At 61.7% G+C, this 21,602-nt stretch overlaps 1 protein-coding gene across 1 annotated transcript in view; it reads right to left on the bottom strand.

Moving 5' to 3' along the window:
- Positions 1-20,802, bottom strand: part of SNX8 (sorting nexin 8) — a 55,619-nt gene extending 34,817 nt beyond the window's left edge. The window contains exon 1 of the mRNA XM_062179873.1: positions 20,709-20,802. Within this exon, the coding sequence (XP_062035857.1) occupies positions 20,709-20,802 (94 nt within the window). The remainder of the gene's footprint in view (positions 1-20,708) is intronic.
- Between the last annotated feature and the right edge of the window lie 800 nt (positions 20,803-21,602).

Raw genomic sequence — 21,602 nt, 5'->3', positions numbered from 1 at the left:
CCCCGTGTGGGTGGCGGGGAGCCACGTCCTTGAGCCGTCACCTCCTTCCTCCCAGGCTGTGCGCTAGCGGAAGCTGGGCAGAAGCAGAGGTGGAACTTGATCGCAGGCACTCAGACGGGGGACGCAGACACCTGGCTTAACCCAATGCCACACAATGTGCACCCCGACATGTGTTTTAATCGTGAAATATTTCAAACAAAAATAAAAGTACAACAGATATTAGAACCCATGTATCCACCACCAAGATTTAACTGAAAGTAACATTTTGCCACATTTTTCTATCTAAAACAACTTTCATAAACAAAGAAGACAGGATCACCTCCTGCCCAGCTCTTCCCAGTGCAGAATCAATGCTGTCCCACAGCCGATGGCACCACACCAGGTCACTGGACTTCCCCAACTACAGGAAGTCTACACAAATACCCCATTGATTATACATAAAACATACAGTTACTTTCTTTTCCCACTGGTTTTGACCTTTTAGAATGTTTATTTTCATCTATTTCAAAGGCAGAGGGATACAGAAACAGAGATCTTCCATCTGCTGGTTCACTCCCCGATGGCTACAACAGCCAGGGCTGGGCCAGGTCGAAGCCAGGAGCCTGGAGCTCCATCCAGGTCTCCCACACAGGGGGCAGGGACCCAAGTCTTTGAGCCCCCTCTGCTGCCTCCCAAAATGCACGGGCAGGAAGCTGGATCGGAATCGCAGCAGCGGGGGCTCGAGCGCTGCTCTGATGAGGGTTGTGGGGGTCCCACGCGGCAGCTTCCCCCGCCGTGCCACAATCCCACCCGTTCAACACGTAACGCCATCCGGCTGAGTTTCTGAACAAGCTCTCCAGGGTGAGACACACGCACAAGGCCTCGTGTTCCCCCCCAGCCACGACTTCCTGGGGTGGTCGTGGCCCCCAACGCCACAGCGGAGCTGTGGGCTTTCTCCCACCTGTCTTCAGAGTATGTGAGTGGGATCAGACAGCGAGCTCCTCCCACGACTTCTCTCAGCGTCAAGCCCGCGCGGTCTGCCCACGTCACCACGTGGCTGTGGCTGAGGATGCCAGCCACTGTCAGGCATGGGGGACTCTCTGGGGTCCTCCCACAAATGGGAACACTGGCCTGCATTTCTGTGTGGCGCGTAACAGCCCTGGGACGGAAAGTGCTGGACCGCGGGGCGTGCACGTGTTCAGCCCGGTAAGTACCTCCAGCCCTCCGCAGCGATGCAGCCGATCCACACTCCCACCCCGAGTCCCAGCTGTCTCGCACGTGGGCCAACACTCGGTGTTGTCCGTCCCTCTCCCCGCGTTCGGCTGGGCCCTATGCCTCTTCTCCCAGTGGCGGTCGGTCAGCTCACCGTCCCTACTCCATATTCCTCAGAGGTCAGCCAGGACAGGCGCCTGGCCTGGCAGTTAAGACGCCTGCATCCCCCATCGGAGGGCCGGGTTGGACTCCGCCTCCTGCCAGTGCAGACGCCAGCTCAGGTACCTGCATTCCCCCGCCCACAGGGTCAGCAGCTCCTAGCTTCAGCCCAGCCCAGCCCCAGCTGGTGCAAGCGCTGTCTCCTTTCTCTCTCCCTCTCTCCCCCTCTCCCTCCCTCTCCCTCCCCTCTCTCCCCCTCTCCCTCCCTCTCCTCCCCTCTCTCCCCCTCTCCCTCCCCTGTCTCCCCCTCTCCCTCCCTCCCTCCCCTCTCCCTCCCTCTCCCTCCCCTCTCCCTCCCTCTCCCTCCCCTCTCCCCCCCTCTCCCTCCCCTCTCTCCCCTCTCCCTCCCTCCCTCCCCTCTCCCTCCCTCTCCCTCCCTCTCTCTCCCTCCCCATCTCCCCTCTCTCCGTCTCTGCTTCCCTCTCTCCCTCTCTCCCTCTCTCCCTCTCTGCTTCCCTCTCTCCCTCCCTCCTTCTCTGCCTCCCTCCCTCCCTCTCCCCTCCCTGCTTCCCTCTCTCCCTCTCTCTCCCCTCCCTCCCTCCCTTTCTCTCTCCCTCTCTCTCCCCTCCCTCCCTCCCTTTCTCTCTCTCTCTCTCTCTCCCTCTCTCTCTCCCTTCCCCCCTCCCCCTCCTCCCCCCACATCCTCTGGACAAAACAGGAAGTCAGGAACCCAACTCCCGGTGGCCCATGGGGATGACAGGAAGGAGCCACCATCACGGCTGCTCCAGGTCTGAGTCCGCAGGAAGCTGAAGTCAGGACCCAGAACCAGGAATCGAACCCGGGACTCCAACGTGAGGTGCAGGCGTCTCCCTCGGCCAAGACTTGCTCAGCAACACTGCGGAGCGCGACTGCAGTGTTACCTGGGTAACCTGGGAACCATCCTAACAACACGGCAGTGCAGAAAGGGCTAGAGTTCCAGCTCCCCCAGCGAGGACCGGGGAGACACACCCCGAGAGGTTGCCTATGACAAGGTCCCCTCAAAGGCACAGCTGCCCTGGTCCGTCTCTCTTTAGCCACACTGGCTTCCTCGGTGACCCTCAAGCAGAAGCCCGGCCACGAGTCGTCTCTTCTGGCGGGCACAGCCGCGGGCCGGCACACAGTCTCCTGAGGCGCTAGGCCCACAGAGGTGACTGTGAGGCGCACCGTCACTCCCTCCTCCCTGGAGGCCACCCGGTGCACTGACCACACCACCCCCTCGTCCTGTCTACTGGATACCGACCCTCCCGCGACGGAAACACAAGCTCAAGAGCGGCCCTCGGGCTGTCTGCTCACAACCACACCCTGAGTGCCAAGAGCAGCACCCCGCACACGGTGCATGGTCGCCACACACCCGCCAGGCCAAGAACTGGGACCTTGGCCACATGGGCTCAGCAGGCCTGGCACGGGAACGACCCCACACCCTCCTAGCATCCAGAAATCTCCTGGAAGGTCCCAGCAGGGTTGGAAACCAGGCCTCAGTGAGCTACAGCAAGAAGCCACATGAACCCGGAGGGGGGCCGACCTGCTGGTGGCAGCACCTCCCCCACCAGCACCGCCACAGCCTCTGCCACTTTTCAGCTCTGTCCCCTTCTCTGGAAGGAACCCAAGGACACAACGCTGCAGGGCACCCCTGAGCCGCAAGAAGAGGGTGGTTCCTGGTGAAGCAAAGAGGATCCCGTGTCTGCGCGTGCTTATTAGCTGAGACTGTCTGCACCGAGCCCGCCTCCAGGCTCAACCCAAGCGCCCTGACACTGCAGGGCTAGGGCCGGCACTGCAGAGCAGCAGGCCAAGCCCCCGCCTGCGACGCCGGCATCCCATGAGAGGCAGTTAGGGTCCCAGCTGCCCCACTTCCGGCCCAGCTCCCCGCTCATGAGCCCGGGAGAAAGCAGGGGAGGATGGCCCCAACACGGGAGACCAGAATGGACTTCCTGGCTCCTGGCTTTGGTCTGGCCCAGTCCCAGCTGTTTCGGCCATCTGGGTAGTGAACCAGCACATGGATGATCTCTGTTTGTCTCTCCCTCTCTCTGTGTAACTCTGCCTCTCGAAGAAATAAAATACGAGAGCAAACAGACAAAACACAAGCTGTGAGAGTCCACAGGCTCAGGTTCGGGTGACTCTCTTCTGAGCCCTCCCCAGGCTGCGTGGGCTGTGGGTTCCCCCAGACGAGGGAGCTCTGACCTCCCAGCATGCCCCACAGGGCAGTAGCACACACATGCACACCCACAGGGGGCTTCGTGAGGGACAGCTGAAGCCACACTCCTTCCTCACACCACACACAGTAACAGGAAGTGGATCGCGACCTAAATGTCGGAGCCGCAGCCATAAAACCATTAGCAGAAAACGGTTTTGAGTAATCGTCACAACCTTGGGTTCGGTGTGGGCTGAAAAACACCACCAAAAGCCCCGCAAGGAAGCAGGTGAACAGGACCTGGGCAACACCAAACGCTTGTCTGCCGGGAAAGACTCCGACAGCAAAGGGAAGGCGCCCAAAGGAGCGAGAACGCCTGGGGCACGAACTCACAACCAGAACGGACAGACACCAACTCAGTGTTTTATAAAACAAGTTACAGGGCCGGCACCGTGGCAAAGTGGGTAAAGCCGCCGCCTGCAGTGCCGGCATCCCACATGGGCTCTGGTTCAAGTCCCAGCTGCTCCACTTCCGATCCAGCTCCCTGTTAATGTGGCTGGGAGCAGTGGAAGATGGCCCGAGTACCTTGGCCCCTGCACCCGCGTGGGAGATCCAGCAGAAGCTCCTGGCTGGGCTCGCCCAGCTCCAGCCGTCTGGGCCGTCTGAGGAGTGAAGCAGCGGATGGAAGACCGACCTCTCTGTCTCGTTCTTCCTCTGCCTCTATAACTCTGCCTTTCAAATAAATAAAAATGAACCTTTAAAAAATAAAAATAAAACACAAGTTATCCAACGGTACAGATACACGAAGGATTTGAGCAGCTGTTTCCCCAAGTAAGACGCATGGATGAAGACGTGCAGCCACGAGCAGACACCGCCACGGTCCGCACAAGCGGCGCGAGCGGCGGGAGATGTGGGGGAGGGGATCCTCCCACGCTGTGGGTGGGAGCGGGACACACAGCGGGACACGCTGCTGCTGCGGTGGACAGTGGTCCAGCAAGCACTCCAAAGGCCAACACGCAGCCACCACCACTCCTGGGCACGCACCCGAGAGCAAGAACGCGCTCAGCTCCCACGGAACACTCAGTGTTCACGCAGCAACGCTCAGACATCCACCAGCCAACAGGCAAGTGGGTGAGAGGTGTTCTAGCCACGAAATGGAAGGCTGTCTGGCGACAGAAAGCAATGGAGTACTGACACACTACACACAGGTGGACCCTGCAGTGCGCTAGGGGCCAGCACTGTGGCACAGTGGGTTAAGCCACCACCTGCGATGCTGACAGACGTGGGCACCAGTTTGAATCCCAGTCATTCTACTTCGATCCAGCTCCCAGCTAACGCACCCAGGAACGCAAAGGAGGATGGCAGGAGTACCTGGGTCCGGACCACCTACACAGGAGGCCCAGAGAGAGTTCCTACTCCCGGCTTCAGCCTGGCTAAGCCTGGTCGTGGGGGCCAGCTGGGGAGTGAACCAGAGGATGAAAGGTTGGTATCTCTCTCTCTCTCTCTCGTGTAACTGCCTTTCAAACAAATACAAGAAATCTTAAAGGGAGGGGGCATAGCAGGTAAAGTCACTGCCTGCAGTGCCAGCATCCCATCTGGGCGCCAGTTCAAGACCAGGCTGTTCCATTTTCGATCCAGCTCCCTGCTGCAGCCTGGGAAAGCAGTGGAAGATGGCCCAAGTGCTTGGACCCCTGCACGCGCCTGGGAGACCTGGAAGAAGCTCCTGGCTCCTGGCTTTGGATAGGTGCAGCTCTGGCATTGCAGTCATTTGGGGAGTGAACCAGCGGATGGAAGACCCCTCCTCCTCCCCTCCCTCCCTCTCTCTGCCTCTCTGTAACTCTGCCTTCCAAATAAATAAATAAATCTTTTTAAAAAAGAAAGAAAAAGAAATTCCCAGACACAGAAGCATCTGGACCCAGCAAGCGAGGGGAGGGAGGGGTCAGACAGGAGTGCCTGCTTGCAGTAGGGGCCGCCTTCTGGGCTGAAGAGGATGTCTAGGTCATCGTGTGGATGGCTGCGCAGCTCTGGAATATACTGAAACCCATTTAAGGGCAGACTTAACGGGTGAGTTTGTGGTGTGTTAACAAATACCCGATGAATTTCCTCTTCTCTCTGGTTCTTATGAACACACTATGCCTTCTAGCCCAGCACTGTGCCGGGAACACGGCCCGCTCACAGGAAGAAGGGAGAACAGGAGTGGCTGTGTGGTGCAGTGGTGCCCCTTGGCACGCCCGCACCCCAGGTCAGAGGGCCGGCGCCAGTCCCAGCTACCCCGCTTTTTTTTTTTTTTTTTTTCTCTTTTTTTTTTTCTTTTTGACAGAGTTAGTGAGAGAGAGAGAGACAGAAAGGTCTTCCTTCCTTTGGTTCACCCCCCAAATGGCCGCTATGGCTGGCGCTGCGTTGGGTCTCCCATGCAGGTGCAGGGCCCAAGCACTTGGGCCATCCTCCACTGCACTCCTGGGCCACAGCAGAGAGCTGGACTGGAAGAGGAGCAACCAGGACAGAATCCAGCGCCCCAACCGGGACTAGAACCCAGGGTGCTGGCGCTGCAGGCAGAGGATTAGCCAAGTGAGCCACGGCACCAGCCCACCCCGCTTTCGATCCAGCTTCCTGCTAACCCATCCTGAGCACTTGGGCCACTGCCACCCACGAGACCTGGCTGGAGTTCTGGACTCTGGACCCTCCCTTACGCCCGGGCACTTGGAGAGCAGCGAGCAAACGAAGATCTCTTTCAGTCTCTCCATCACTCTTCCAAGTGGATGAAAATACACATTTTTTTTAAGATGGGAAAGCATTATCTACCTAAGAAATCCCTTGGTTGCTTCAGATACAGGTGGAAAAACCTGGCTGGTGGAGTCGCCACAGACCTTGGAGTGGCCGTGCCCAGTGCCCTGGGGAGCTCTGTGGGGTCCGAGAGCCTCGACGCTTCAAGTCGCCGCAAGCCCAGACACAAGGCAGGCCCCACACACTCGACCCCTGTGTCAGGCAGGGCACAGACGGCACCGGGCCACGGCTGCGGCACTGGTCCACGGCAGCTGGCATTGGGACGCTTCCTAGACGCTCCGACGGCTTCTCTTCAGGGCCACAAATGTCACACGTGGTCCCAGCCCACGGGTGTGCACGCTGCAGACCCCGGGGGCAGTGTGAGCTGCTCAAGGTCACGGCCAGCAAGGTGACGTGGGGTCAGAACATGTGCCGGGCTGCCCAGTGCCACCCAAACCTGGGCTACCTCCCCTCCTCGCTGCCTCACACCACACCACACCCAAAATCTGAGCAGAAGCAGAGGCCGAGGTCCGGCTGGTCTGCGAACGCCCTCAAGCCACGGTGAGGACAAGGCCGTCGGGCACGGCCTGGCACCCAGCACAGCCTGCTTGCCAGACCCCCAGAGCACACCACAGGCTGAGCACCTGCTGACGGGGCAGGGCCAGCACCCCAGGACTCCGGGGTCCCACGGATAATCACTGACAGACCACACAGCGTCCAGAGGCCAGGGAGCCACAGCTGACGCACCCACTCACGCTCACATGATTTCTCTCGTAAGCTCACACGCATTTCACACTTACACACTCATGCTCTCAACTCACACAAGGCTCCTATTCATACTCAGTCACACACACACCACACCCACATGCTCTCACGCTCCTCCTCCCACACTCACTCCCTCTCCCTCACACTCACACATCCACACTCCCTTTCATCCTCTCTCACACAAATGGCGTGCGCGTGCACACACACACACTCTCTCTCACACACACACCGGCACACACACACACACTCCCATTCTCCCCCATAGTCACACTCCCTCTCCCTCTCACACTTTCACACTCCCTCTCTTTCACACACCAGCACACACACACTCCCTCTCACACTCACACTCACTCTCATTCACACGCCGGCACACACACACACACACTCCCTCTCACACTCACACACTCCCTCTCTCATTCACACGCCGGCACACACACACTCCTTCTCCCTCTCACACACTTACTCTCTCATTCACACGCCAGCACACACACACACATCAGACACTCCCTCTCCCTCTCACACACACACTCCCTCTCTCATTCACACGCCGGCACACACACACTCCCTCTCACACTCACACACTCCCTCTCTCATTCACACGCCGGCACACACACACACACTCCTTCTCACACTCACACACTCCCTCTCTCATTCACACGCCGGCACACACACACACTCCCTCTCCCACACTTACTCTCTCATTCACACGCCGGCACACACACACACTCCCTCTCCCACACTTACTCTCTCATTCACACGCCGGCGCACACACACACACTCCCTCTCCCTCTCACACACTCCCTCTCTCATTCACACGCTGGCACACACACACACTCCCTCTCCCTCTCACACACTTACTCTCTCATTCACACGCCGGCACACACACACACTCCCTCTCACACACTTACTCTCTCATTCACACACCAGCACACACACACATCAGACACTCCCTCTCCCTCTCACACTCACACACTCCCTCTCTCATTCACACGCCGGCACACACACACACATCAGACACTCCCTCTCCCTCACACTCACACACTCCCTCTCTCATTCACACGCCGGCACACACACTCCTTCTCCCTCTCACACACTCTCTCATTCACACGCCAGCACACACACACACACACACACTCCCTCTCTCATTCACACGCCGGCACACACACACACTCCCTCTCACACTCACACTCACACACTCTCTCATTCACACGCCGGCACACACACACACTCACACACTCCCTCTCCCCTCTCATACACTCTTCCTCTCTCACACTCACACACACACACGCACCCCACAGGACCCTGCAGCTGGCACGCGCTGGTCCTTCCCTAGGGCGATTCGAAGGGGCAGACCACAGGGGCAGCATCAAGGCACAGCCGGGCGCGCTGCCCACGGCCCCTCTCAGACGGCTTCCTCTCACTCACTCAGGGCGGGGCGGGGCAAGGGCCTGCCAGACCCCCGTCCAGTGAGCCGCCCCCAGCCTTTCCAGTCTGAAAGGCCCCATTCACCCCGGCTCCCACACCCCTCCCTCCCTCGCAGGCCTGTGACGTCTACCCCGGCCTGAGAAGGTTACTATTTTAGCCACTTTGGGGAGAACATTGGAAAAACTTACGCAGCAAGAGTTCACACTTCAGAAAGAACTCTCCTGTCTCTCTTTAGCTAAAGTCAGCCACTTTTGGTTTGCTGGTGTTGTTTTAACCCTCCTGCTGGCTGTCGGGGGTTCAGGCTCAAAGACAGCTGGGTTTTCTCGATCTCCTGACACGAGAGGGAAAAGGGCCCACACACCCCACAGCATGGCCCGCGCCCAGGCAGGTTCAATGCAAACACACGTGAGACTACAGCAGGTCCCACCCGGCACAGGCGGGTGAGCTGCCACCAAGCCATCTCAGCAGACACACATGGAGGCCTGGTGGCAAGGCAAGGGCAGCCAGGCCCCTGCCTCCGGCTGCACGAGCAGACGCAACCAGCAAGAAGCCGAGGGCTCGAGGGGCGTGTGCGAATGAGGAACTGGGAGATCGTCACAGGAAGAGAAGCACTTTGTCGGTTCTTGCCCCACAATGCGCCGTGCTCTCGGGTTGGAGACTAGATTCCCGGTAAAAGAGGCTGGACTCTGATCCAGCGCCTCCGTTCCCAGGCCTCAGCTCGGTGAACCGTGACACCCGGAGCATCCAAAGCTTCGCCAAAGCCACCGAGCGATCCATTCCTTGAGAGCTGACCACCAAGGAGAGGCGACCTTCAACCCCATGGGAGAGGAGCAGAGCCTTCCCGGGGGACTGGTTGCCCAGCAGCTCCCAGACTCGGCCCCGACACAGCACCCGTGCTGCATGCCCACGCCCCTCTCTCGCCAGTTGGAGGTGCAGTCCCGCGATGGGCCAGGCGGCATTGTGGGAACTTCACACACCACCTGCCCACAGCCAGCACAACGGCGCTCAGAGGAGAGGTTTGCATCCAGGAGCGGCTAGGTCCAGCAGCCGTGAGCAAACCCTGAAGGCGGGCCACGACCCCAGCACTGCCACTACACGTGGGTGGTCTTGGGAAGCTGCCCAGCCCCGTACGTGCCTCAGTTTCCCCACACACTTCCCTGGACTGTGGTGAGCTTTCCAGCTGAGGCCTGAGCTGGAGCAGGCTGGGCTTCTGCACCACTCCCACCACCACCTGCAGGGCCTCACCAAGGAGGGGCCGGCGGGGACACCCCAGGGTAAGCAAGTCCACTGCGGCAGAAACTCCCAAGGCGCTCCGAGCCTCTCCCTTCCTCGCTGCCCCGCCCTGAGGCCAAGGCCAGAGAGCGGTGCAGCCACTGGAGGCACCGAGCACATCCACACCTCCCACCCCTGTCCCCCCCCTCAGCCTGGGAGGTCTCGGGAGTCGGCAGGTGAGACTGCGGTTCCCAGGGAAGGTGCGTGGCGTCTGACGTGTGCCTTTGCCCAGGAGACGCTGTAACACGGCCGAGGCTCCCACACACCCCTCCTGCTCCTCACAGGCCAGGGCCACGGTGCCCCTCCCCGCTGTGCTCCCCAGGGGCCGCTGACCCTGCATGCACAGAGCCTCAGCCAGAGCCAACGAGAGCCAGACGCCTGGGCAGGAGCTGCAGCCAGCGGGGAGCTCCACCGGAGCACACAGGCCAGCAACCACTCCTCCCTCCACCGACGTCCGCCAGAAGGTGGACAGTACACAGAGGGAGCCCAGTCCTCTCCCTGAGGTTCCTGCAAGACAAGGCCCTCGCACCCACTGCCGCCGCCAGCTCAAGTTCCCCAGGCAGCAGACTTCAGGGCAGTGCTACCATGCAGGCATCCTCTACCGAGCGCAGACTCCGGGACACAGCAGGGCACAGCTCAGGTAACTGGGCCCTGGCACCCCTGTGTGAGATGGAGACTGGATTCCCGGCTCCTGGCTCCCTCCTCAGCAAGTAAAGGGCAATAAAAGAAATACATTCCAATACACACAAAGTGCTAAAAATCCTGTCTGGACAGCAGAACAAAATCATACGTTAAACACACAGAATCACCACTTGGATTGAGAATTGGGACAGCCAGGCCCAGGAGCCCCCACGCTGACCGAGGACAGCCAGGCCCCGGGAGCCCTCACACTGCACCAGGACAGCCAGGCCCCGGGAGCCCTCACACTGCACCAGGACAGCCAGGCCCCGGGAGCCCTCACACTGACCGAGGATCAGGATGGCCAGGCCCTGGGAGCCCTCATACTGACCGAGGATCAGGACGGCCAGGCCCCCGGGAGCCCTCACACTGACCGAGGATCAGGATGGCCAGGCCCCGGGAGCCCTCACACTGACCGAGGATCAGGACGGCCAGGCCCGGGAGCCCTCACACTGACCGAGGATCAGGACGGCCAGGCCCCGGGAGCCCCCACACTGACCGAGGATCAGGACGGCCAGGCCCCGGGAGCCCCCACACTGACCGAGGATCAGGACGGCCAGGCCCCGGGAGCCCCCACACTGACCGAGGACCAGGACGGCCAGGCCCCGGGAGCCCCCCACACTGACCGAGGATCAGGACGGCCAGGCCCCGGGAGCCCCCACACTGACCGAGGATCAGGACGGCCAGGCCCCGGGAGCCCCCACACTGACCGAGGATCAGGACGGCCAGGCCCCGGGAGCCCCCACACTGACCGAGGATCAGGACGGCCAGGCCCCGGGAGCCCCCACACTGACCGAGGATCAGGACGGCCAGGCCCCGGGAGCCCCCACACTGACCGAGGACCAGGACGGCCAGGCCCCGGGAGCCCCCACACTGACCGAGGATCAGGACGGCCAGGCCCCGGGAGCCCCCACAATGACCGAGGACCAGGACAGCCAGGCCCCGGGAGCCCTCACACTGACCGAGGATCAGGACGGCCAGGCCCCGGGAGCCCTCACACTGACCGAGGATCAGGACGGCCAGGCCTGCTGCTCCAGTTTTTATCCAGCTCCTTCGAATGGCCTGGGACATGAGGGATGACAGCCCAAGTGCTTAGCCCCTGCCTCCCACGTGGGAGACCCAGAGGAGGCTCCCGGCTTTGGCCTGGCCCAGTCCCAGCCGTTGAGGCCATCTGCAGGGTGAACCAGTAGATGGAAGATCTCACTCTCTTCCTCTGTAGCTCTCTCAAATGAATAAAGCTTAAAAAAAAAAAAAAACCTCCAATATCAGCATTTTACAAGCACAATACTACAATGTTTGATGTAATATTATACAGGCATTAATAGGAAATTATCAAATCCAGATAGCAATGCAGAAAAATGTCAAATGAGAAAAAAAAAAGAAGAAACAGACCAAGGGGCCAGTGCTATGGCACAGGGCAAGGCTGCGCCCGCAGTGCCAGCATCTGTTGCAGCCAACTGGGGAGCAAACCAGCGGATGGAAGAGCTCTCTGCCTTTGCCTGTAACTCTGCCTTAAAATAAATAAATAACTGTATTTATTTATTTATTTATTTTTATTTCACTATTTATTTTTTATTTATTTACTTTATTTGAAAGGCAGAGTTACAGAAAGAAGGAAAAACAGAGAGAGAGGTCTTCCATCCGCTGGTTCACTCCCCAATTGGCCACGATGGCCGGAGCTGTGCTGATCCGAAGCCAGGAGCCAGGAGCTTCCTATGGGTCTCCCACGCGGGTGCAAGGGCCCAAGGATTTGGGCCATCTTCCACTGCCTTCCCAGGACATAGCAGAGAGCTTTATCGGAAGAGGAGCAGTCAGGACTTGAACCGGCACCCATATGGGATACTGGCACAGCAGACGGTAGCTTTACCTGCTGTGCCACAGCACCAGCCCCAATAAATAAATCTTTAAAAAAACAGATCATAGGCCGGCGCCGCGGCTCACTAGGCTAATCCTCCGCCTTGCGGCGCCGGCACACCGGGTTCTAGTCCCGGTTGCCCCTCTTCCAGGCCAGCTCTCTGCTGTGGCTAGGGAGTGCAGTGGAGGATGGCCCAAGTTCTTGGGCCCTGCACCCCATGGGAGACCAGGAGAAGCACCTGGCTCCTGCCATCGGAACAGCGCGGTGCGCCGGCCGCAGCGCGCTACCGCGGCGGCCATTGGAGGGTGAACCAACGGCAAAAGGAAGACCTTTCTCTCTGTCTCTTTCTCTCACTATCCACTCTGCCTGTCCAAAAAAAAAAAAAACAGATCATAAAAATACTTATCATTGTGGCACAGCAGGTAAAGCCACCACCTGCGATGGTGCCATCTCCTACGGCACCGGTTCGAGCCCCAGCTGCTCCACTTCCGATCCAGCTCCCTGCCAACAGCCTGGGAAAACGCGGCAGAGGATGCACTCAGGTGGGAAACTCGGAAGCAGCTCCTGGCTCCTGGCTCCTGGCTCCTGGCTCCTGGCTCCTGGCTCCTGGCTCTGGCCTGGCCCAGACCCAGCTGCCGGGGCCGTTTGGGGAGAGAACCAGCAGACGGGAGATGGGACTCAGCTTTTCAGATAAATAGCTAACTCTAAAAACACGCTGCCCACCATGATGAAACCCATGAGCAGCGGAAGCACAGGACTGGAGGACCTGCGTGTGACCCGCGTGCTTAGGGGAGGCTTGCGCCAGCGGTCGTGCTACCGCTGTGACAGAATCCTCCGAGCGCGTCAGCCCAGGCACCACCGAAGCCTCGGCCAGCTGCCTCACCAGGCTCCCAGGGAGCGGCACAGCTGGGACCCCCTTAAGTCTAGGAAGCCTTGGGATGTCTTAGTGACCTTCCACCCGCCACGAGGTCCTGGGTTGGGGGCGCCTACCTCAGCCCCCGAGATGTCCGTGAGGGCCCAGCTGCTCTGTACAGACACACACGCCCCGGGAAGCCGGGCCCATCCAGCGACTCCATCGCCCCGCCCCGGCCCCACCTCCCAGCGAACAGGAGGGCCATAAAGCTCTGGTGAGCCACAGTTTTCTCAGGAAAGCAAACACACTACTGAGCAGAATTCCCCCACCGGAACTCGTCTCTCTTAACCGCGAGCTCTGGCAAAGCGTGTTCTGCATAACAGTGATTTCAGTCAGTTCCTCTTTCTTCAATGAAAACATTTTACCTTGCAAATTGAGGGGAAAGAGTGTGCCATTAAACACCAAAACGCAAACTTCCGTTTCTGTTTAAAGCTCTGTTCATTTATTTCCATTTCAAAGTCAGGGAGACAGAGATCTTCCACCTGCTGTTCACCTCCCAAATGCCCACAGCAGCCACACCTGGACCAGGCCACGCCAGGAACCTGAAACTCAACGTGGGATCCGAGCCCTGGGCTGACACCTGCTGCCCCCCTCCCGGGTGCGCCCAGGCTCTCCAACCTGCGAGGCGGGCATCCCAGGCAGTGTCTAAACCGCTGTGCCAAACATCTACCCAATAAGTCACACTTTCAAAGTACCTGCATTATTGGGGCTAGCACGTGGCACAGCCAGTGAAGCCGCTGATACAGCACCAGCATCCTGTATGCACGCTGGTTCGAGTCTCCGCTGCTCCACTTCCAATCCACCTCCCTGCTATTGAGACTGGGAAAGCAGCGGAAGACAGCCCGAGTACCCACGTGGGAGACCCAGGTGGAGCTCCTGGCACCTGGCTACAGCCTGGCCCAGGCCTGGCCATTGCAGCCATCTAGGGAGTGAGCCAGCAGATGAAGACCTCTGTCTGTCTGTCTGTCTCTTTCTCTCTGCTTCTCTGTGGCTCTAACAAACTAATAAATAAAATCTTCAAAAAATCTGCATTTTCAAACTAAAACGTGATATTCACTTAAAAAAAAAAATGAAAATCTGTCTGAGCCCCTTACGCAGCAGATAAGCAGATCTGGGGGGAAGGGAAGTGAGCGTCTGCCTTCGGCTCACAACCAGCCGTGTGAGACGGAAGGGGCAGGCCAGCACTGTCCTCCATGCCAACAGCACCCTGCCGTGTGACTTCAACCACAGAAGGGCCGCTCCACTTCTGTCCAGCTCCTTGCTAACGCATCTGGGAAAGCAGCAGTAGATGGCCTCGGGCTCCTGCGCCCACGTAGGAGACCCAGATGGAATCCCAGCCTCCTGGCTTCAAGCGGGCCCAGCCCTGCCACTGCGGTCATTTGGGGAATGAATCAGTGCATGGAAGACCGATCTCAATCTCTCAATCTCTCGCTCCCTCCCTCCCTCCCATCTCTCTGTAACTTTGCCTTTCTAACAAAAAAACTTTCTTTTTTTTTTTGGACAGGCAGAGTGGATAGTGAGAGAGAGAGACAGAGAGAAAAGGTCTTCCTTTTTGCCGCTGGTTCATCCTCCAATGGCCGCTGCAGCCAGTGCATCGTGCTGATCCGAAGCCAGGAGCCAGGTGCTTCTCCTGGTCTCCCATGCGGGTGCAGGGCCCAAGGACTTGGGCCATCCTCCACTGCCCTCCTGGGCCACAGCAGAGAGCTGGCCTGGAAGAGGGGCAACTGGGATAGAATCCAGCACCCCAACCGGGACTAGAACCCGGTGTGCCGGCACCGCAAGGCGGAGGATTAGCCTGTTAAGCCACGGCACCAGCCAAAAAAAACTTTCTTAAAATGTGATTATCCTCACCTTTTTTTTTTTAAGATTTATTTATCTATTTGCAAGTCAGAGTTACACAGAGAAAGAAGAGGCAGAGAGAGAGAGAGAGAGGTCTTCCATCCACTGGTTCACTCCCCAACTGGCCACAATGACTGGAGCTGCGCCGACCGGGAGCCAGGAGCCAGGAGCTTCTTCTGGGTCTCCCATGCAGGTGCAGGGGCACAAGGTCTTGCACATCTTCTACTGCTTTCCCAGGCCACAGCAGAGAGCTGGATCGGAAGTGGAGCAGCTGGGTCTCCAACCGGCACCCATATGGGATGCCAGCACTGCAGGTCAGGGCATTAACCTGCTGCGCCACAGCACCGGCCCCACAAATAAATCAATCTTTAAAAAATAATAACCACGGCAACCTGCACAAACATTAAGTTCGCTCAGTGAGTTCAGACAGGGCTGGAACTGTAGGTAAAGACGGCACTGGACCAAGGAACAGGAAGAGAAGGTCAAGCCCGGCTGGGAGGGAAGGAGGGGAGGAGCCAAAGCAGCCAAAGCACTGAGACCTGCAGTGGGGGGCACGGGGTCACGGGGGCTGCCAGCTCGAGGGGATGTCAGGGACACACCAAAGAAGGCACGGGGTCACGGGGGCTGCCAGCTCGAGGGGATGTCAGGGACACACCAAAGAAGGCACGGGGTCACGGGGGCTGCCAGCTCGAGGGGATGTCAGGGACACACCAAAGAAGGCACGGGGTCACGGGGGCTGCCAGCTCGAGGGGATGTCAGGGACACACCAAAGAAGGCACGGGGTCACGGGGGCTGCCAGCTCCAAGGGATGTCAGGGACACACCAAAGAAGGCACAGGTACTCGGCGAGAAACCACAGGACACGGGGCAGGCCCTGACACACAGTGGGGCTGCGTGTGTGCTCACAGGACACGGGGCAGGCCCTGACACACAGTGGGGCTGCGTGTGTGCACACAGGACATGGGGCAGGCCCTGACACACAGTGGGGCTGTGTGTGCACACAGGACATGGGGCAGGGCCTGACACACAGTGGGGCTGTGTGTGTACACACAGGACAGCACAGGGCAGGGCCTGACACACAGTGGGGCTGTGTGTGTGCACACAGGACACGGGGCAGGCCCTGACACACAGTGGGGCTGTGTGTGTGCACACATGACACGGGGCAGGGCCTGACACACAGTGGGGCTGTGTGTGTGCACACAGGACACGGGGCAGGGCCTGACACACAGTGGGGCTGCCTGTGTGCTCACAGGACACGGGGCAGGCCCTGACACACAGTGGGGCTGTGTGTGTGCACACAGGACATGGGGCAGGCCCTGACACACAGTGGGGCTGTGTGTGCACACAGGACATGGGGCAGGGCCTGACACACAGTGGGGCTGTGTGTGTACACACAGGACAGCACAGGGCAGGGCCTGACACACAGTGGGGCTGTGTGTGTGCACACAGGACACGGGGCAGGCCCTGACACACAGTGGGGCTGTGTGTGTGCACACATGACACGGGGCAGGGCCTGACACACAGTGGGGCTGCGTGTGTGCACACAGGACACGGGGCAGGGCCTGACACACAGTGGGGCTGCCTGTGTGCTCACAGGATGGCATGGGGCAGGGCTTGACACACAGTGGGGTGCGTGGGTTTGTTTCTGTGTATTGTACACTCACAAAAACCAAAGCAGACAATGAAACACACATATCACACTCATTTTCTGCCATTCTTTTTTTTTTCTTTTTTTTGTAGACTATTTATTTGGAAGGCAGAGTTACAGAGATGTAGAGGTAGGGAGAGAGGTCCATCTTCCATCTGCTGGTTCACTCCCTAAATGGTCACAATGGCCAGGGCTGGACCCATGCAGCCAGGAGCCAGGAGCTTCCTCCTGGTCTCCCATGGGGTGCAGGGCCCAAGCACCTGGGCCATCCTCCACCGCTTTCCCAGGCCACAGCAGAGCTGGATGGGAAGAGGAGCAGCCGGCGCCCATGTAAGATGCTGGCGCTGCAGGCGGTGGCTTTACTGAAGCCGCGCCGGCCCCTGCCATTCTTTCCTGAGGTCACAATCACTGAGCTGGACAGGCACTAACATAAATCCGTATCCTGCACAGCCAGGGAACAGGATGCCCTAGGCCATCAGATAGCTACAATCAACACAAATTCCACAGCAGGCGGGGGGAGGGGCAGCGTGTGGCCAACAGGTAAGACACCACCGGGGACACGCACTTCCCACACTGCAGCTCGAATTCCAGCTTCCTGCTGCTGTGCACCATGGGGGGTGGAGGACTAGGGTCCCTGCCACCCACGTGGGAGACCTGGACTGCGTTCCCCGATCCTCCTGGCCCAGGGCCAGGCTGTTGTGGGCATCTGGACAGTGGAGCAGCAGCTGAGAAATTTCTCTCTCTCTCTCCCTCTCTGCTTTCTCCCTCCTCCCTTCCTCCCTCTCCCTCTAAAATATATTAAATAATAATTCTGATTTCCAATTCACAAAGGTTTAGAATCCCAAGTGCATATAAAGAAAAAACACTATTAACCAATAAGAAAAAAGACAAGCCCACATGAAAAGATTATTGTGGACTGCCCGGTGGGCACTCAGCAGTGAGACCGTAGGAACAGCCCCAGAGTGAGTGACCACCTGGGACACCCGCATCCCATATGGGAGTGTCCAGGTGAGAGCCCCAGCTCCCTGCTCATGCACCTGGGAGGTAGCAGGTGACGGCCCCTGACCCACGGGGGAGACCTGCATGGAAGATTCTGGCTTCCGCCTGGCCCAGACCTGGCTGTTGCAGCCATGTGGGGAGCCAACCAGAGGGTAGGAGCCTCCTCCTCCTCTGTCACTGAGCCTTTCACATGAGTAAGTCTTTCTTAAAAAGCCAGAGTGCAGGGCCGGCGCTGCGGCATAGCAGGTAAAGCCGCCACCTGCAGTGCCTGCGTCCCATGTGGGCGCCAGGTTTGAGTCCCAGCTGCTCCACTTCCAGGCCAGCTCTCTGCTGTGGCCCAGGAAGGCAGTGGAGGATGGCCCAGGTGCTTGGGCCCTGCACCCGCATGGGAGACCTGGAAGAAGCTCCTGGCTCCTGGCTTCAGATCGGCGCAGCTCTGGCCGCTGTGGCCAATTGGGGAGTGAACCAGCAGATGGAAGACATACACACACACACCCCTGCCCCGTAACTCTGACTTCCAAATAAATAAATAAATCTTAAAAAAAGAAATCTTATAAAAAGCGAGAGCGCTACCTGACATTATCCGCAACAGTTAATTTGTTTTTGTTTTTCGTGTGAAGCGTTTACCAAGAGGAGACCCAGAGCAAAGGGGGCAAGAGGTCCCACCCGGCAGTGCTGGGGAGGCGCGCGGCTGCGGGCCAAGGAACTCAGGAAGTGTGGGAGCCTGGGAAGGCCAGGAGGCACGCGGTCCTGCTGACACCTCGGCTCTGGCCCACAGGCCCCCAGAACCACAAGGCGATAAAGTCCTATTGTTCAGGCAGCGATGGAAAACTGACCCCGTGGAAGCGCAGGCGGGCGAGCGCCAGGAGGCCCACAGGCACGCACACGCGCAGCGCACGTGAAAGGGGACAGAGGGACCCAATCCAAGCTGCTAACCGCGGGCGCTGCGGCAGGAGGTGGGGGCTGCAAGCGGGGTCAGGCTGGAGCTTAACCCCGCCCCACGTTCAGATGTTCGTCCACACAGCGCGCACCGGACAGCGGGTGACCCTGCAGAGAATTCACGGTGCCTCGCTGCCCCAGCAAACTCCCAGACTCACCCCCAGCCCCAGGAGCGCCCTCCTTTATGGAATCCCACAGGCACCAACAAAAAAGGGACCCCCGGGTCCCGCCCGGCCCCGGAACACTTCCGGTGGACTCTGGCCCACGGCAGGGAGCTGGCAGCCCAGCGCGCTCCCGGGAGCGGCCTGGCTACTCCTGCAGACGCCCGCCCGGCACGGCCCGCGCAGGCACCTGCCGCCCGGGTTCGGTCTCCCGGAACACGGTTCCCGGCCGGCCACGACGCGACAGGCTGCGTCCCAGGGGTCCGCAAACCCTCCCTCCGCGGGGTTCCCCACGCCGGCAGACGTCACGGGCACGCCGGACACAAGTCACCAGCGTCCCCAGGTCGGCCCAGCCACCTGCAGGAGCGCCAGGTGAGGTCAAAGGCGGGTCAGCTCCCCGAGGATCAGAGCCCCGACCGCGGTCGGTCACCCCGCACACGCACCCGCACCGCTCCAGAGGCCAGGGCGCGGGCCAGGGGTGGCCAGCGGCTCCCACAGGTGACCTCCGGAACACAGCGTTCGGACCCCCGCCCCGCCGCACGGAGAGGCCACCGCGCAGCGGCTCCGCGAGCCCGCCCCGCCGGACACTGCCCTGGGTGCCCCGCCGCCACTCCCCGGGTGTCCCGCCGGACACTCCCCGGGGTGTCCCGCCGGACACTGCCCCGGGTGCCCCGCCGCCACTCCCCGGGTGCCCCGCCGCCACTCCCCGGGTCCCGCCGGACACTCCCCGGGGTGTCCCGCCGGACACTGCCCCGGGTGCCCCGCCGCCACTCCCCGGGTGCCCCGCCGCCACTCCCCGGGTCCCGCCGGACACTCCCCGGGGTGCCCCGCCGGACACTCCCCGGGTGCCCCGCCGCCACTCCCCGGGTGCCCCGCCGGACACTCCCCGGGTGCCCCGCCGCCACTCCTCGGGTCCCGCCGGACACTCCCCGGGTGCCCCGCCGCCACTCCCCGGGGTGCCCCGCCGCCACTCCCCGGGTCCCGCCGCCACTCCCCGGGGTGCCCCGCCGGACACTGCCCTGGGTGCCCCGCCGCCACTCCCCGGGTCCCGCCGGACACTCCCCGGGTGCCCCGCCGCCATTCCCCGGGTCCCGCCGGACACTCCCCGGGTGCCCCGCCGGACACTGCCCTGGGTGCCCCGCCGCCACTCCCCGGGTGTCCCGCCGCCACTCCCCAGGTCCCGCCGGACACTCCCCGGGTGCCCCGCCGCCATTCCCCGGGTCCCGCCGGACACTCCCCGGGTGCCCCGCCGGACACTGCCCTGGGTGCCCCGCCGCCACTCCCCGGGTGCCCCGCCGCCATTCCCCGGGTCCCGCCGGACACTCCCCGGGTGCCCCGCCGGACACTGCCCTGGGTGCCCCGCCGCCACTCCCCGGGTCCCGCCGGACACTCCCCGGGTGCCCCGCCGGACACTGCCCTGGGTGCCCCGCCGCCACTCCCCGGGTGCCCCGCCGCCACTCCCCGGGTGCCCCGCCGCCACTCCCCGGGTCCCGCCGGACACTCCCCGGGTGCCCCGCCGCCACTCCCCGGGTCCCGCCGGACACTCCCCGGGTGCCCCGCCGCCACTCCCCGGGTCCCGCCGGACACTCCCCGGGTGCCCCGCCGCCACTCCCCGGGTGCCCCGCCGGACACTGCCCTGGGTGCCCCGCCGCCACTCCCCGGGTGTCCCGCCGCCACTCCCCTGCGGCCCCAGAGACGCCAGAGCGCCGCCTCCACGCGGTCCGCGCCCCCCTCACGCGCTGGCCACGCCGGCCACGCCGCCCGCCGCGGGTCCCGGGGCCGCGGGCGCGCGAGCACCAGCGGGCGCAGCCGCACAGGTGGCTCCTGACCCCGCGCCCGCGCGGCCCGGGCGCTGCCAGAAACGCCGCGGGCATGGCGACCCCCGCGGACCGCGCGCCAAGGCCGGGGGACCCGGGCAGAGCCGCCGCGCCGTACCTGCCGCCGGGGGATCCGCCTCCTCGTCAGCCTCCGCCTCAGCTGCCGCCCCGACTGGCGCCGCGGGCAGCGGGTCCATCGCGCCGCCAGTCATGTGAGCCCGCGTGCCCACGTGACTTCCTCCCGCGCCCGCCCGGCCTCGCCCCGCCCATGCCCGCCACGCCACGCCCACCCAGCTGTCCAACCACGCCCCTTCCCCCTGGCTCCGCAAGGCAGAGCCACGCCCATCCGGGCCCTGCCCCGCCCCCGGCCGGCCCGCCACGCGCCTCAAGCGGCCTGGCCACGCCCACAGCCCGGAGAGCCCCGCCCCCGGCCGGCCCGCCACGCTCCTCACGCGGCCTGGCCACGCCCACGTCCAGGCGAGCCCCGCCCCCGGCCGGCCCGCCACGCGCCTCACGCGGCCTGGCCAAGCCCAGGTCCAGGCGAGGCCCGCCCCTGCCCAGCCTGCCCGGCCACGTGGCCACGGCGCGGGCGGTGCCGCGCTGCGAGCCTCTGGACCCCGGGTGTTTGCTGGCGGGCGCTCACCCGCCGCCTGCTCCTGCACGGCCCTCATCCGTTCTCCCATTCATTCGATCCCACCTGGCTCGCTCCCGCGTCGCTCCCGCACCCTGGCGTGCGTTCAGGCACTTTCCCCGCCTCTGCCTCCTGCTCACGCACTCACTGAGGCCTGCGGGAGGCCACCTGGGGGCTGGGGACGCACAGATGCCTTGGGTCTGGACAGGTGGCCGGAGGGAGCAAGTGACTGACTTCCCCAGTGCTAGCCAGGCTGCGGGGTTGGAAGGGGCGGAAGGGCATCCCTCCCCCCCCTGCCCTCCTAAGGGGAGGGGTCTCGGACAGGGCAGTGTCCAAGCCAGGCCTGGGAGGAGGAGGAGGAGGGAGCCGTGTTCCTGCTGT

This window comes from Lepus europaeus, chromosome 21 (genome assembly GCF_033115175.1).
Source record: "Lepus europaeus isolate LE1 chromosome 21, mLepTim1.pri, whole genome shotgun sequence".
NCBI classification, from domain to species: domain Eukaryota; kingdom Metazoa; phylum Chordata; class Mammalia; order Lagomorpha; family Leporidae; genus Lepus; species Lepus europaeus.
The sequence above is the reverse complement of the archived record's forward strand: the minus strand, read 5'-3'. Positions and strand labels throughout refer to the sequence as shown.